The 17,410-nt window shown below is 47.3% G+C and overlaps 1 protein-coding gene across 3 annotated transcripts in view; it reads left to right on the top strand.

Moving 5' to 3' along the window:
* Positions 1 to 16,878, top strand: part of RIPOR2 (RHO family interacting cell polarization regulator 2) — a 220,767-nt gene extending 203,889 nt beyond the window's left edge. For all 3 annotated transcript variants that reach the window (XM_028107361.2, XM_028107363.2, XM_028107362.2), the window contains exons 16-22: positions 965 to 1,100; positions 2,499 to 2,660; positions 3,657 to 3,815; positions 4,372 to 4,574; positions 8,708 to 8,791; positions 10,952 to 11,042; positions 15,207 to 16,878. In XM_028107361.2, coding sequence (XP_027963162.1) covers positions 965 to 1,100; positions 2,499 to 2,660; positions 3,657 to 3,815; positions 4,372 to 4,574; positions 8,708 to 8,791; positions 10,952 to 11,042; positions 15,207 to 15,304 — 933 coding nt within the window. In that variant the 3' untranslated portion in view covers positions 15,305 to 16,878. The remainder of the gene's footprint in view (positions 1 to 964; positions 1,101 to 2,498; positions 2,661 to 3,656; positions 3,816 to 4,371; positions 4,575 to 8,707; positions 8,792 to 10,951; positions 11,043 to 15,206) is intronic.
* The last annotated feature ends 532 nt before the right edge of the window (positions 16,879 to 17,410 follow it).

Genomic DNA, 17,410 nt, shown 5'->3' with positions numbered 1-17,410 from the left:
GGGGGCAGGTCTCTGAGGGACAAAGAAAGGCCGGGAACGTGCAGGCAGCAACCGACTCCTGTCCTCATGCCCTTGACTCTTATGACTTGCACACAGGTGAAATCACTTGCTGTGTATGTGGCCGTGGGCACGTTTCTTGACCTCTCTGGCCTCAGTTTCCTCAGCAGTAAAATGGAACACCAAGGGGCACCTGGGTGGCTCCGTCTGACTCTCGGTTTCGGCTCAGGTCGTGACCCCAGAATCATGAGATCGAGCCCTCTCAGCTCTGAGTCTGCTTGGGATATTCTCTCTCCTCTTCCCTCTGCTCCTCTCCCTGCTCGGGCACTCTCTAAATAAATTAGTAAGTAAGTACATAAATTAAAAAAAAAAAAATCTTTGAAATGGACGATCAATAGTACCCACCTCACAGGGTGGCTGTGAGAAAGAGCATGAGCTAATACATGGGCTCAGACCAGTGCCTGGTACATAAAAAGCACTCACTAATTAGAACGAGATAGTCTTGATTATAATCATGATTTTATGATTATGATTATAATCATAATTTTCAGCTTGAAAACAAGGAACGAAATCCACGCTGTGAAAAATAACTACTTGTAAGATAAATCTTCTTTTTCTGTTAGCACACAGATAAGCAGCCTAAATATGCCTTCCGGGTCTCAAAGAGGATTTACAGAGTTGCAATACATAAAAGCAAAGGCAATGTTATAATAACCTTGCAGCTCTGTTATTGAGAATGTTCCAGAATCTATATGGGCGCGGAAAAAACGTTTAAAGCAACCAAAACATGGGTGTGATTTCATCAGATGTTGTCATCGGCGTGGAATGAGGAATGTTCTCAAACTGGAATCCAACCCCCAAATGGGTTGAGTTAGCCTCACCGCCGAGTTAGGAAGGAGGAAGTTGGGCCAGGAAACCCCCGTCGACAACAACCTAACTGACTCACTGGTTCTGTTTGTCTCCTCAGCAAATTGTTTTCTCAAGCAAAACCCCATTCGTGGCGAGCAATCTCTTAGAGAAGCTTTCTAGGCAAATCCAGGTGGTGGAGAAACTGTCAGCGGTCAGCGATGAGAACATAGGGAACATGAGTTCCGTCATTGAAGGTAAGCAGCTGCGTGTCACCGCCATCCACGCAGACGGCGGCCACTGGCCCGCACTCCTTGGCCACATTCATCCGTGCTTCGTCGGGACGGCAGGAGCCCACGCTCGGGCCCCAAAGTAGAGGAATGGCCGCACACTGGTGTGGCCTCATTAACACCGCTGCGTCCAACCAGCAGACACTGTGTTTTCTGGACGGCCCTCCAGCCCCGGGAGTCAGACACTGGAACCTAAACAGAACCAGCGTCCGGCTCCTGGGCAGTTTCTCACACTTTCTCCACCGGCTGTTCCGTGAGGGACGGGTGACCGGGGGGGTGCTTGGGCCGCGGAGCTCCCGTGGCGGCTGTCGGGCAGGTGCAGGGTGCGCCCCGACTCTCCTTGGAGAAGGGAGACGTGTGTGGAGTCGCAGGCATTCAGGAAAGCCCCTGGTTCAAAGAGTTTTAGGTGAGAGCTCGACCCGGGCAAGATGCCTTGGAATGTGTGTGGTCTGGCTACAGAGCTCTTTTGCAGACAGGAGTTGTTGTCTTTGTTCACGTCAGAGAGCCTGTGGGGGTCGTGGGGCACCAGGGTCTTCCAGGTGAGGTCTGCTGAAGCCTCCAACAGAAGTCCCTGTAGGTTCTCCTCGTACATTTGTGCCCCCTCTTCGGCTCCTCCCGGGAGAGGGGGACCTTGGCACGTGGCCGAGAGGCAGGAAAAGGGACCGGACACTCAGGGTGCGAGTGACTCGTGTCGTCCCCGCTCCCAGGCGCCTCCCCGTGATCACGAGCACACACACGGGAAACGCCGACCCTGTGCGGCCTGGCACGATGCTCTTCATGAGCTCAGCCCGGGAGTCCCCCGGGCAGCGTGTCAGACTCCTCGAGCCGCCTCCCGCTCCGTGTCGTCCCCCGCAGAAATACCCCCTGGGGTGTCCTTCTCTGAGCCTCTACGGTGTTCTGTCGAGTTACCGGACAGGAGACGGTGAGAGCGTCTTCCAAGAGTAGAGCTACTGTGTTTTCTCTCACTAAAAGCAAACGGCTTTGCTTTTGCTGCGTTTTCTTGGCTGCCCAGGCTAGAGGAGCTCCTTGTCATAATAACGTCTTTGCCCTTTGGAAAATCTGCCACGTACAGAGGAATCCTGTAGTTCCGATTCAACACCACAATCTTTTGGGGACGCCCAGCTGGCTCGCCTGGCAGTCGGTGGAGCCTGCGACTCTGGATCTCGGGGTTGTGCGTTCAAGCCCCACACTGGGTGTAGAGCCTACTTAAAAAATAAATAAATAAATAAATAGATAAAAACTACAGTCTTAAAAAGAGAGAGAGAGAGAGGCCCTGGTGCCGGCCGTGCCCCCGCTCAGGTACATCTCTTCATCTGCTTCATTCAAAACGTGCGTCATGGGGTGGGGGCTGCTCTTCTCTTCCAGCCATCCCAGAATTTCACAAAAAGCTGTCTTTGCTGTCCTTCTGGACCAAGTGCTGCAGCCCAGTCGCTGTCTACCACAGCTCGGCCGACCGAGTGATGAAGCAGCTAGAAGCCAGCTTTGCCAGAATCATCAACAGAGAATACCCAGGACTTGCAGACCCAGGTACGGGGCAGTGGTGGGGAGGAAGGCGTCTCTGCCGTTGACTTGCAGGTGAGCACCGGCGGGGTCCCTCCCCACTTCCCCTGGGACAGGCTGACTCTGCAGAGGAGGCATCATCTACTCAGTACCATCTAAGGACAGAAAGACTTGACCGTGTTTTAATTCAGACTATCAGCAGTGACTTTTAAAAGCACTGTGTTTGTGTATGGCCGTTTAGGTGGCTGTAGACTTTTTTCATTAAAATGTCACCAGAACAAGAGTGTCACGGGGGATAACCACTTGGGAAAAACTGGCATTTTCTCCTACAGCTAAATATACCCCTACCCTACGACCCAGCAACTCCACTCCTAAGTATATCAAGGGAGATACATGCTTATACTCACAAAAAAGGACACGCCTAAAAATGTTTCATAGCAGCTTTCTTCACAAAAGCCGAAAATCAGAAACAACTCAAATGCCCACCAACAAGAAAATGAATGTATTTTGTGTGTATGTATGTGTGTATATAGAATGTGTGTGTGTATACATATATATAGTATGTATGTGTGTATATTGTATTTATATCGTAACATATTCATATAATAGGGTATTACACAGCAGTTTTTACAAAGAATAAATTACTGGTACAAGCAACAATTTAGATGACTCTCACAGATATTTTGTTGAGTAAAAGGAGCCAGATACAAAAAGCACATTCTAGATAATTCCATTTACGTGATGCTCAAGAACAAGTGAAGCTAATTCACGTTGACAGAAGTCAGATTATTAGTAACCTACGGTGGGCAGGGGGCAGAAGCTCCCCTTACGGGGCGCCGGCCGTGTTCTGTATCTTGACCAAATGGCGGTCACATAGGTGTGTGTACACAGACGCAAACTCACGCAGCCACCCGCTGAGGATCGGCTCACCTGCCGGACTTCGCCCGGCCGTGTACCTCAGTAAAACACGAATGAATGGTCACGTCTCCTCAAAGCTGCTTCCCCTCTTTCCCTTCCAAACAGTGTTCCAAACCCTGGTCTCCCAAATCCTGGACCGGGCTGAGCCTCTGCTCCCCTCCAGCCTCCCTTTGGAAGTCATCACTGTTTTCCAGTATTACAGTTACTTTACCAGCCACGGTGTGAGCGACCTCGAGAGTCACGTGAACCAGCTGGCCAAGCAAGGTGGGACGCGTTCTTTGTCACACTGTGTGACTCCCTTTGGAGTCCGCTCCGGGCTTTTCAGTCGTAGTCTTTAGTGATGGGAACCTTTCCTTTTCCCCTAAGTCAACAGCTGGGATCAGATCTGCCTTTTCAATGACTTTTGGACCCTTAACATTAGCGAGCCTCTTGGCAATGAGGCGGGGATTTACAAAGAGCATCCCCATCACCCAGCAGGGGTGTAACGTTGACGAGAAGCTGCTGAATGATTTACTGACGTAATTTCTTTCCTTCATTAGTGTATTGTGTTTGCCATTAGTGGGGTCAAGTCTACAGGCAGTACTGCGTTAGGTTGCCCTTTTTGGTGGTGCTTTCATGATAATAAGCAGAAGTGGGGTTCACAAGAAGGCAGATGCCGGTGACATGTTGATAAGGAAGGGAGGGAAGATGGAAAACCAGATCTCCGGCTGGGAATCCAGGGAATGAGAAGCATGGGCACCAGCCTAGGAGTGTGGCATGAAGCTTATTGCAGTGATGTGGATGGAACTAGAAGGTATTCTGCTTTCTTTTTATTCGCTAGTTTCCTTGATTCAGACTCTGCAATCGCTGAGAGATGAGAAACTGCTCCAGGCCATGAGTGACCTTGCACCCAGCAGCCTCCCAGCCCAGCAGGAAGTACTCCGGACCCTGGCCCTGCTGCTCATGAGGAATGACAGCCAAGTGAGCCAGGCTGTGATGCTTTACCTGGCCGCAGCCTCCAGAAACGAGCATTTCAGGGAAAAGGTAAAGTCCCAAATTGTGGACATCAAGCCAGAAGCTTGTTTAATTTTCCGTCATTTACTATGAATATTTTGCCATCTGTTTTTTATCAAAATAATTTTCTTCTGCCTATTAATAATATATAATCTGTAACACCACATAAACTACAAAAATATACTGCAAATATTTGAGCGCCCGTAAGTCCAGCCCTGAGAAAACTGTTAATAATTTGGTGTATGTTCCTTCTGATGTTTTTCTGTGTATCTGCTCACATATATAATTATTTTTTTCTTAAATGAGATTGCACACTGTTCTGTTGTGTAACTGATTTCTTAAATGTACCATATCATGGTGATTTTCCTTGTTAGAAAGTGTTGATCTACTTCATCCTATTTGATGGATTAATATGCATCTCAGGGTGTGGATATTCCATAATTTATTTTCTCATTCCATATTGATCAGCATTGGTCTAGTTCCCAACTCTGAAAAATATCATGGTGAGCATACATGCACACATATTTCATGAGTAGTTTGGGGTCAAGTCATCAAACTGTTGACTCAAAGAACAAGAAGATTTTTTAATTTTAAAAGCTATCGCTCCTCATTGCCAGGGAAGAGGCGGTATACCTCATCCGTGGCTTTCATTCGATACCATCCAGGGGTAACAAGCATCTGTGATTCAAGCACCCAGGGGCCCCGTACAGATGGCAGCCTTGGTCCTCTGGGAGCCCTTGACAATCTGAACAGTTGTTCTAAAAACGAACTCATGGGGCGCCTGGGTGGCTCAGTTGGTTAACTGTCTGCCTTTGGCTCAGGTCATGATCCCAGGGTCCTGGGTTTGAGCCCCACATCGGGCTCCCTGCTCAGTGGAGAGCTTGCTTCTCCCTCTCCCTCTGCCCCTCTCCCTGCTGTGCTCTCTCTCTCTCTCTCTCTGCTTCTCCCTCTCCCTCTGCCCCTCTCCCTGCTGTGCTCTCTCTCTCTCTCAAATAAATAAAGTCTTAAAAATAAAAAATAAAAGATAACTCATGTCAGTCCTCAGATCAGCTCAAGAAAATTAAACTGGTCCCTTCTTGTCCTTGGAAAGGTCAAATGTTGAACTCTGAGAAGGGCTTAACTTTTCTAAGGCATTAGCTAAACTAGGGAGTGGTGGGATGTTTGCGTCTCCAGTTCAACTCTCATCCTTAGGTCTTGGATTCATTTCTCACAAATGAGCCTTCACTAACTGAAGATGGCTTAGGTGGCACACTAGTTAAGAGGTGCAACTTAGATACCACCTAGAAGCGTTTGACCCGCCCTCCCCAAACCTTGAGCTCTTTCCATCTTTTCCTGTATGAAACAGCAAACGTTAGTACATTAGTTCTGTACCTCCAGACGTGAAGGGCTAAAGCCATACAAAACTACCTCGGTGAGAGCTAGTGTTTCTGTAGATCTCAAGCCTTCAGAAAACCATAGCTGTTGAAGCAAATTAGACGTATGTTGGTTCATTTTTTGATGCTTTTTACTCACCCCCCCCCCCCGGACCCAAATAAGTAGGAAATATCTATTCTTCTGTCTGTTGGGATGTTGTTGCTCCTGTAATCGTCTAGGACCCACCAGAGGAGACGCTTACTATCTTGCAAGGTGACAGGGACTTCTTGCTTCCCAGGGCACCTCCTGTTTGCTTCCTGGAACTCTTACCAAGCTGAGTATCGTGGCAGCCACCATTTCTTGGGCAACTGCTCAAATTCAAGTGAGCAAGATGACACTTACTTGTTCTGTGAGACTGTACGTCTCTGCAAGGCACAGGGAAGTGCCAAATGCTTTGTCGAGTCCGGAAACAATGCCCACTTCCCGCTTAAGCCAACAGAGTTTCAGTCCTCTTGCTCAAAGGGACAGTGTGGTCCAGAAGTCTCATCCAAAGATCCTACTACCAGTGGTGGACTGACCCAGGCCCACATCCAGCACCTCATCCCTCTGGAATCATTGTTAAAATGCAAACAACGCCTGAGAGCAAGGACCATTTAAGTTGTTTTCGGCCATTTAAGCCTTGGAATGTATGGTGTGGGGGAACTGGTTAAATTTTGGTTTGGTGGCTAAACCTTGGGGCCTCTTGGGAGGGGTACCAGAGGGAAATGGAGGAAAATAGAGAATCATTGTGTGCTCAAGTTCATCCACTTGGTGAGAACTATGCAAAAGCCAAAGTGAAATGGAACATGTAGTATTATTATTAATTCATAGCAACCAAAAAGTGGGAACAATCCAAATGTCCATCAGCTGACGAATATACAAAATCTGATCTCTCCTTACAATGGGGTATCATTCAGCCTAAAAGGAATGAAGTGCTGACACAGGCTTCCACACGGATGAACCTTGAAGCCATCATGCTCAGTGAAAGCACGAGACATAAAAGGCCACGTATTATGTGATCATATTCCCACAAAATGTCCAAACTAAGCAAATCCAGAGAGAGAGACAGAGATCAGTGGTTGCCAGGAACCAGACAGAGGAGCAATGGGAATGACTGCCAATGGGTACAGGATTTCTGTGGGGAGTGATGGAAATGATCTGGGATGAGGTAGTGATGATGGTTTCTGAGTACACAAAAAAAATCACTGAGTCAAGCACTTTAAAGGGTGAATATTGTGGTATGTGAATTATATCTCCATTTTTTAAAAGAGTAGGGTTGTTCTATAGACCTGAGAAAACAGGCCTTGTTTTAATCACAGCTATATGCCATGTCATGAGCAAATACATCATCAGGTGGTTGATGACACTTTCACGCTGTTTCATCCGGGCACTGTGGTGTCATCAGATCTGATTGGGCCATTCACTAAGTATAGAGTATCATTCATTCCAGGTGCTAGGAATTAAATAAATTTAAAAAACAAAAAAACAGAGGCCCCTGGGTGGCTCAGTCGGTTAAGCATCTGACTCTTGATTTCGGCTCAGGTCATGATGTCAGGGTCACGGGATCGAGCCCCACGTCAGGCTCCCTCCCGCAGAGAGGGAGAAGCCTGCTTCTCCCTCTCCCACTCCCCCTGCTTGTGTTCCCTCTCTCACTGTCTCTCTCTATCAAATAAATAAATAAAATCTTTAAAAAAAAAAGAAAGAAATGTTGATGCTTATAAGCACAGATGTATGTAAGTGATGATAATTAGTAAGAACCAAGGAAAAGTTAAGTCATAGGAAATCAGAGAGAAGATGGTAGAGAGCCGGTCACACGGTGGTTGGTGAAGCAGGGCCTGGTTCTCGAACCAGTTCTGAAGATCATCAGGAATGAGGTCTGTCCAAAGGGGAGGAGAGCTCACAGGGCCCCCTGTGCGAAGGACAGCACCCGGGTGCATCCGTGAGCGTGGCAGGAACAGCGGGCAGCTGGAGGGGGTGGTGAGCCAACTTCGCAGGATCTGGAAATGCCCATAAGGAGGCAGGCATTCCCCGTTGATGCTGGGCACAAACAAAGAAGAGAGGCCTCTGCTCTTCTGAGAGAGGGGCCAGTGGGTGGGCTCCTGATGGATGCCACGTGCTCTTGAAGAAGGTATCCCTCGTCATCAGGTGCTGGAAGCAGAAATGTGGTGGCTGCTGATCCAGGCATGAAATCAAGACCTTGACAAGACATGTGGCCATGGAAAAGAGACCAATCTAAGAAATATAAGGCATGGAGAAAGACATGAGCTTTCTCATGAAATAAGAACTAATTTTTACGTTGAGATTCTTATCCGGAGCATCCTTGGGCCTGTCTCCTCCACTCCTCCTTCCTGCTGGGATGTCCCCTTCCCAGGATCTAACCCATCCGTCCCAGCCCGGCCCACACATCGCTTTCCTGAGCCTGCCCTGGTGACTTTGGGAGGTGACTGTCTTCCATGTGACTCCCCTAGCCTCGCGCAGCATTCTGTGGAGCTAACACATCTCTTCTGTGCCTTCCCTCTAAACGCTCTTAGCACTTTCGCTAGCCCTGAGGGTCTCTGGAAAGTTGCAAACGTAACTTTGGACCTTCCAACTTTGGACTCCCCGGTGTCGGTGACCTGGTAGAATATAAGCAATTAACGTATTGAACTAAGAGACAGCTCTTTTAATAAACATGAATTTTAATGGATTTTTTTGCTCTGATGGTAGTGCGACATGTCTTATCTATGGTGATACCTCTAAAACTACAAACGGGGTCCCTCCCTCTCTTTCAGGCCTTGCTCTATTACTGTGAAGTGCTGACAAAGGCAAACCTCCAGCTCCAGAAGGCAGCTTGTCTGGCCCTGAAAAGCCTGCAGGTAAAACCCAGCCTTAGAGACCCAGACAGGTCAGTTCTGAGCAAGTCGAGGGCCAAGGACACCTAACAGCTCTCTTCCTGTGTTCGGAAGCACCTGTGTTAGTGGCATATCTTACTTCCTTTGCTCTGTAACCTGTATATTTGTTTGGGGATCTTTTTTGTTAATTTTATTTTTTCTTTCTTTTTTCTTTTTTTAAAATTCTTAATTTAAATTCAATGTAGTTAACATATTATTAGTTTCAGAGGTGGAGGTCAGTGATTCATCGGGTGCATATAACACCCAGTGCTCATTCCATCACATGCCCTCCTTAATGTCCATCACCCAGTTACCCCCTCCCTCTGCCCCCCGCCCCTCCAGCAACCCTCAATTTGTTTCCTGTCATGAAGAGTCTCGTATGGTTTGTCTCTCCTTCTCTGATTTCGTCTTGTTTTATTTTTCCCTCCCTTCCCCTATGATCCCCTGTTGTGTTTCTTAAATTCCACACTAAATGTGACTTTGTTTTGTTAGAGCCAACAACTCTCAGAAAACAATCGTGTGTTTCAGTAGCCCGCAGGTCAGTGTTAGAAACATAGACCTTATTCCAAAAGAGAGGTGACATGATGATTTCCCCAATCTTTCTCATGTACAAAAAAAGAGCAAGGACGGGGCGCGCCTGGGTGGCTCAGTCGGTTAGGCGTCTGCCTTCGACTCCCAGCACCCGAAGGGGCCCCTCCTCCGTCACTCTGGGCTAAAATAAGCTGTGGTCTGCCCACGCTGCCCACCGCGGTCAGCTGTCCCACAGCACCAACACCGTGCTACCTGAGCCTGGCTTTCTCCCAAGAAAGACAGTCAGTCGCCCTCTGGTCCCTTTGTCAGCTCATCACAATCTCAGGAGCAGCATTTTTGTGTTGCCCCACGCGGGCTCCTGCGCATCCCAGCTGCCCTGGCCCTGGCCGGTGCTGTGCGGAGAGACCCCGCGCGAGGCCCCCCGCCGCCTCCACGCGCTTGCTCCTGTGTTCCGTCCTCGCCTGTGCACTGATGACTCCCAGCGCGCGTACCGCCCCCCCCAGCATGTAGCCGGCTCGCTGCTGGCTGTGTCCACCAGCAAGTCACCCGCAGATGCACCCAGCTCACCCACCTCCAGTCCTCCGCATCTCAGTGGATCATGCAGCTCACCCTCGCACCCTGTACACCCCGCGTCCTTACAGCCCGCATCTGTCCACTGTGTCCCCACTCTGCGCGCCGGATCCGAGCCACCTCCCCACCAGCAGCCCCTGCCTCCTCGGAGTCCGAACGCCTTCCGTGCGTGCTCTCTGCTACGGTTAGAACGCTCCTAACACAACACGAACCCTGCTTCCCAAGCCCTGCTGTAGCTTTCCATGATTCTACGAATGAAGGCCACAACCCTTCATGTGGCTTTGTAAGGCCATCTTTGAGGGGCTCCCGTTGCGTGGAGTGTATGTCCTTCTCCACCCCGCAACACACACACACACACACACACACACACACACACACACACACACACACCCTACCACTGCCCCAACTTGGCTAATTGCTCTACGATCGCGCTTCCTCTGTGAAGACCTCCCTTGTCAGACCAGGTCACATTTCCCAGCCATGTCATGCCCTGTAACAACTCTCTGTCCCACGTCTGGCTTTTCACGGGACTGTAACCTCTTGAGAGCCAGAACCATGTCTTGTTCATGGCTGAGTCTCCCGTGCCTGGTGAACTGCCTGGTTCGGAAAGTGCTAGATGAATGTGCAGTAAACACACAGACAAGTTCCCACCACCGACCTTTATTCTGCGCCTCCGTTTTGGTCTAAACTAAGCATTAACAATTCTTACGTTAGCGCTGTCTTGGAAGCAGGGAGGTACGGCAGAAAGAACTCCCAGGCGTGGCTTCTCTTCTGGAAAGCAGGCTGGTCTCCCGGCTTCCTGATGCCCTCTGGGGTGTCCTCTGGGAAATGAGGGGTTTAGCGGATTGCCGGGGCTCCTGCAAGCACGTGCCCTGGGCTCCGTCCCAGGAAATTCTAGTACCGTGCACCCTGGATGATGCTCAGCGAGCCGTGGGGCCCTCCGGGGGAGATGGCCCTAACGTCTGCGCCAGCTGTGGGGTACTGTGTCTCGGGGGACCCCAGACAGAGGTGTCGGAGCACTATCTCACAACTTTCTCCCTGCAGGCCACCGAAAGCATTAAAATGCTCGTTACGTTGTGTCAGTCTGACACTGAAGAAATCAGAAACGTGGCCTCCGAGACCCTCTTATCTCTCGGTGAGTTTTTTTTTTACCCGATTGTTTCCTTTTGGCACTCAGGAAGGGAGTGAAAGAAAATGTTTTGTGTGCACCGTTTGAGCAGTTCCCCTCTGGGGGCTCTCTGCTCACACTCACACACACACACACACACACACAGAGCGTATGTCACACTCACACACGCAGGGTATGTCACACACACACAGGGTATGTCACACTCACACGCAGGGTACGACATACACACACACGGGGTATGAGGAACTGGTCAGTTTCCATCTTGCTTCAATGCCCTGTTCTAACCATTCGGTGTAGAGGGTGGGGGTTGCTCTCTGGAGCCTCTCTAGATGGATCAGTCTGTGCGCTCTCCGGAATCAAGAACATAGATTTGAATCGGGAGGCTGAGACAGTAGTCAGGAATCCAGCTGGGATGGCGAGGTTGGGCTGGCCCTCGTAGGGGGCGCAGTGAGTGGCTGAGATTGCGGAGATGTGCCCCAGGGTATGCCCTAAACCCCTGCTCCCAGGGCCTCACCCTGGCTCTCCAATGAACCCCTGGTTGCCCCGCGGGCCAATGCCCACCTGAGCCCTGACACCAGAGAAAAGAAGTGAAGTGTTTCTTTTATTCTGGAATAGCCAGATAAATCTTCCCCTTCACCTCACTTTAGAAGGCTTCATGCCCCCGGGCTGCATACCTTTATTCCTGCTGGCGAGTGGGGAGGGTGGAGGGAGGCTTTCTTAATCCTGCATAACAGATAGTTATTTTAATGCTACACCGGCTCTCAATGTGTAAAAACTAGACTCCCGAAAGTCCTCAAATCTAATCCGGTTGATAATACTCTGGAAAAAAGCCACCCCGGCTTGACTATAGTAGCTTAATAATGTAAGGGAGAATCTCATGGCATTCGTAATCACCATGAAGATCACATCCATTGTTAGACGTCCTTTCTTACAGTTACTGGTGTAATAACACTTCCTTCTGCTATTGAATATACCATCTGTATGTTTGTTTAAAGGATAAAACTGTTATTCCTTATGGCTGTTTTAGGCATACAAATGATTTAATTCCCTAAAAATGTGCCCAGGGTGTTATTAGTTCGAGCTTCCTTTATCCCTTCATGCCCTGAAATAACAATGAAGGTAAGCCCGACGTTAGGAACGCAGAGCCAGCAACGCCTCTTCATCCAGTGCAAGCTGAAGAGCCTGAGCCCTGCTGGGGGCGCCCCAAACTTCACTTCAGCTCCACCCCCAGCAGCATCTCCGGGAGGCATCCTTATCTGTGCTTCACTTTGGCGTTTTAATTGAATTGAATTGATTTGATTTATTTGACAGAGAGAGAGAGAGAGAGAAAGAGAGAGAGAGAGCATGAGCAGGGAGAGGGGCAGACGGAGAAGCAGGCTCCCCTCTGAGCAGGGAGCCCAACCCAACGCAGAACTCGATCCCAGGACCCTGGGATCATGACCTGAGCCGGAGGCAGACGCTCAACCAACCGAGCCTCCCAGGCGCCCCTTCACCTTGGCTTTCCCCTGCGTGGCTCCCCCCAGTCCCTGTGCCCCCTCACACCACCAGCTCGTGGTTCTCAATGTCAGCTGCACATTAGCATCACCGAGGAAGCTTTAAGATGTGCCCATGCCTGGGCTCCGCTTCCAAAGATGCTGTTTCCATTGGCCTCGGCACTGTGTTAGAAGCCTCCAGGTGGTTCTACCATGTAACAAGTTTGAATGCAATGCTCTGAATCGCCTTTGACCCTAATACACAAATACAGTCTCACACAGGTGGCTGAATCAGTAATTGTGTCCACTAGACCCCCCTGTGGTAATGGGGCTGCCCCAGTGTTCACAGGTGGCCATTGAGCATTTCCATATGGCTACTGTGAACGAGGAACTGAAGTTTAATTTTATTTAATTTTGAGTAGTGAGCATTTAAACTTGCCTAGCCACACGAGACCAGTGGCTGCCATGTTGGGCAGAGCAGTTTTCCCCATTAGCTATGGCCATTCCATTGTGCTCCGGCTAGAGCTCAGTCCAGTTTGGAACCACATGCCGAAGGTCCCAGAGCGCAGGCCCTTTCTCCTCTAACGCCCTAGCTGCTTCACAGGGCTGTTAAGAGACCAGAGGAGAAGCCAACACAGGTCATTGGCCACTGGTCATTAGTCAGGGTGAGGTGCCCCATAGACCGGCCCTGGTTGTATCTCTGTGGTAATGTTGGGGTACACCCATAGAGGATTTGCTCTGTGCTGGGTTGAGGGATCTGCATGGGTTAGCTCATTTAATTGTCCCATGGACTCCATGAGGGAAAAGTGCAAATAGTCCCATTTTATGGAGGGGTACATGGAGGCATAACTCACCTATGGATTCCCAGACCTTGTAAGCACTGGGGTGGAATCCTGACCCACTCAGACTCTGAGGGACTCTAGGGAAAGAACTGAACACTTCTAATTTGCAATATATCCATGAGCAAACTAGGAACTGGCGAGGTATTCGCTCTTTTTTAAATAGGGTTAGTTAGCCAATGTATCCAGGGTATGTGCAAGTAGGTGAGGTAGGAATGGGCCTAACTCAGGCCCTCTGTCTCTGTCTCCCCCTGTCATCACCTGGAAAGATGCTGTATTCAGTGTTTGATGTATCAGGGATTTGTGTAAATATTTTGTTTCAAATAAAGGGTTCTATTCCAAAGTAATAAAAAAAAAAAAGGTGAAAAAATATAACATTTGCCTCCGAAAAGTCAAGGCATGCAGAAACAATCAACAGAAATCTCTAAAAATTGGGGGCCTTTGCCAAGAGAAGAGTTCACCATGTTCTTTTAAATGCAGGCGAATCCCTACTTTTCTGAGGTATTACTGAAAAACTTAAATGTACCCCCTCTAAGAGCAAAGACAAACTTTTGGTTGATCGAGAGGCCTCTGTTTCCAGGGACTACAATATATTATAAAACCCATAACTACACTCCTTTTCAAAAACCCACTGACATCAATGTAGTCCCAGCATTTCATGAATCTTTTATTTTTTTTTCTTCACAATGAACTTGTGATTGAGCACAACTCATACTCCCATCTTTGTCCTTGTATTAAATGCATGAACGCCTGCTTCTTATCACTAGTTATCTATGATTTTTTCCCCCATTTCCTAATCATTGTTTTAGATAGGAAAAACGGTAGGGAGTGTTCAAATAATTTGCAAATAAATGTTGGCTGTTCGAGATGACTGCTGATGGAAGTGACCTAGCTGCTGGCTGGTAGACGGATCACCAGATGGGTCCATGGCAAAGAGCAATGTTTTAGCTCAAGTGTGACAGCCTAAGTTTGACTTTTACAAAAGACCGTTTAGATATGCCAATATGTAATGTAAAAAAGTAAAAGTCCTGTCGAAGTTCAATGCTTTGAAGTCAAGGATCAGCCATACTGAAATCCCTAACGCACTTAAAATATCCATATGACTTCTCAGGAAGAAATCTATCATGCGAAATTATCCCCATCAAGTGCCCATAGAACTTCTACGGTTTCACACCCCGACATTCATTTAGTCTCTGGCATTCCCTCAAAAGTTCTTGCTTGTTCTACAAAGGACAAAAGAGACAAACCCATAAAGCAGACTCTTACTTCTAGAGAACACCCTGCTGGCTACCAGAGGGGAGGTGGGTGGGGAGTGGGGGGAAGAGGTGGTGGGGATGAAGAGCACACTGATCGTGATGAGCACTGAGTAAGGTACAGGATGGTTGAGTCACTAGACTGCACACCAGAAACTAATATAACACTGTATGTTAACTGCACTGGAAGCTTTGGTTTTTTTTTTAAAGGGCGCCTGGGTGGCTGAGTCGGTTAAGCATCTGTCTTCGGCTCGGGTCATGATCCCAGGGTCCTGAGATCGAGCCCCGCATCGGGCTCCCTGCTCGGCGGGGAGCCTGCTTCTCCCTCTGCCTCTGTCCCTCCCCCGACCCATGCTCTCTCTCTCTTTCTCAAATAAATACAATCTTAAAAAAAAGATAACATATAAAAAAAGTTCTTGGTCATTTAAACATTACCTAGAAAAAAAAACAACATAATTAAGAGTATGGGCAGATGATTTCCTTACGTAAAGTTAACAGCGAAATTATACAGTGACCCATTCCCCAGCAACTGGTATTGTTATCCTGAGGGATGAATTGAAAAACACACGTTCCAACTGCTGTTGGTTTTTGATGTTCTGTGTGCAGGGGAAGACGGGCGGCTGGCATATGAACAACTGGACAAGTTCCCCCACTGTGTTCACGTTGGAGGGCGGCATGGGACGGAAGTCGCTACGGCATTTTAATGAGCTCTCCTGTACAGCTGTCTTTCTAAATGGCTCTGTTCATCGAGGTGGTGCTGGGGTCGAACTGGAATGCTTACAACCTGAAGCGCTCTGTTGAGGTTGTCTGGAAATGTAACATGTTATAGATAGAATTCAAAATCGAGTTTTCCAGGACCTAGCCACTTTTCCTTTGGCCAATAGAATCGGGCTGTGTAGTACTCTGTAGATTTTATTGTCGATGGCATCTGACAGTACTTAGTTAAAGAGCCCATCTTATCTCATATGTGTGGAATTTTAAAAACAGCCATCTTTGTACTTTTTTGGAAGTTCTTCTATAAGCCTAAAATAGTCACGTGATGCTTTGATGCCTATCCTATGCCTTGCAGTTTTTCTCTGTCGTGTTCTCAGGGTTGAGTGGCCCCCTTAGCTACCTAATTTCACCTTAATGCAAAGCACAAAAAAAAAAAAGAATTTCTTCAAATAAAAGTTTGCCCGCAGAACTTGGTAAAATGACACATTGTAAGAGTTTAATTTTTCTTTTAATTTCATTTTCCTCAAGTCTCCACTACTTCTGTTGTTTTTTTTCTCCATCCTGAATGTCCCAAAAGCATGTTTCCATGGTTAAAAGACAGGTGGATGACTAAGAGCTACCTTAAGTTTATACCTGTACTCCTTAAAAAAACACAAAGTTTAAGCTTTTTTAAAAAAGAGCCATTTTTTTAATGATACTTTTACAATAGAGATATTTTGCTGCTACAACAAATCAAAACCAAAAGTCATGGATTCAGAAAGCTGTGATGCTCTTTGAAGTAGAAGTAGTTGGAAGTTGGAGGACTCTTAATGGGGTGGGAGCAGAAGAACATTCCAAGTGGTCCTTGCTTCTACAGGAATTACCATGAGATTTGGAAGGAGAAGAATGCCCCTAGGGACCGTGACTGCACCCAGAGAAATCATTCATCACTGGGTGGGATCTCTTGGCCAAATAGTTAAAGTAACAGCTTCCTTTATTGCTTCCCTATCACGGTAGCAAGTCCTCTACATAAACTACAAGACCACTCAATAGCTTTTCTTCCTCTTAAGAGTATACATGATGGGATATGCCAAGATCTCAAAATAATATGTGTGAGTGTTATTTAAACTGTGGAGTATCAACTGTATTCTGGATGTGTTTGTATAAAATATCATTTAGGTGTCTTTTAAATATTTACATTTTAGCAAGACCTTTAAGAACAACTCGTATTCCATTTTAAAGTAAAAATTGTTGGGGCGCCTGGCTGGCTCAGTTGGTAGAGTGTGTGACTCTTGATCCCAGGGTCATGAGTTTGAGCCCCACATTGGGCATGGAGCCTACTTAAAATAAAAAATTTTTAAAAAAAGTAAAAATTGTTTGCCAGGCTTCCTGGCAAATAATTCTTTCAACTGTGAAGTCATAATGTGTATATATATTTGTATATTTATAAATATTATATATATGCATATATCCTTCATTTTAAAGGTACATTGTACAGTCTATGGTTAGTATGTATAGTCTATAGTCTATGTTAAATGGTTGAAATGATTCTTTTTACAGAAAGTCAAATAAAAAATGTTACAGAGTTTTTTGTTTGGTTTGTTGTTTGTTTGTTTTTTTCCTAATTTTTTGAATATTGCATGAGTAATTAATTCCGTATCTTTTGTATTCATTTCTGCATTTTATTTTTGCTCGAAGGGGGTGCTTTTAGTTTTGTGGCATTTGTATCCATCACTCTTTCAATCATGTAAGTTAAAATAAAAATTATTTTTGAATTATTAGTCTCAGGTGCAGAGTCTGCTCTATGTTTTTCCCATGCCCTCCTTCACCTGGCATTTGTACAACACGGTGCACCTCATTCTCAACCTGAATTTATCCTTTATCTTGAAATTCCTTCATTTGTAAATGAGGATCATCGTATTTCCCTCTCAGATTTGTTGTAAAGCTAATGGGAGCACAAAGAGCTGTGTTTCAGAATCGTGTTATCTATGAGCAGAGACCATGAGCCCCCTGAAGATGAGAAGAGGCTTCATTTATTATTGTGTGCTCCCAGCCCGTACCCCACCAGCATCATCACAGACGGGCCCCTCGCATTCAGCTGTGAGCGCAAGTATTCA

Source organism: Eumetopias jubatus, unplaced genomic scaffold, assembly GCF_037043125.1.
Source record: "Eumetopias jubatus isolate StellerSeaLion01/CBP00866 unplaced genomic scaffold, mEumJub1_p1.0 scaffold_6, whole genome shotgun sequence".
NCBI lineage: Eukaryota > Metazoa > Chordata > Mammalia > Carnivora > Otariidae > Eumetopias > Eumetopias jubatus.
This window is presented reverse-complemented; position numbering and strand designations above follow the sequence as displayed.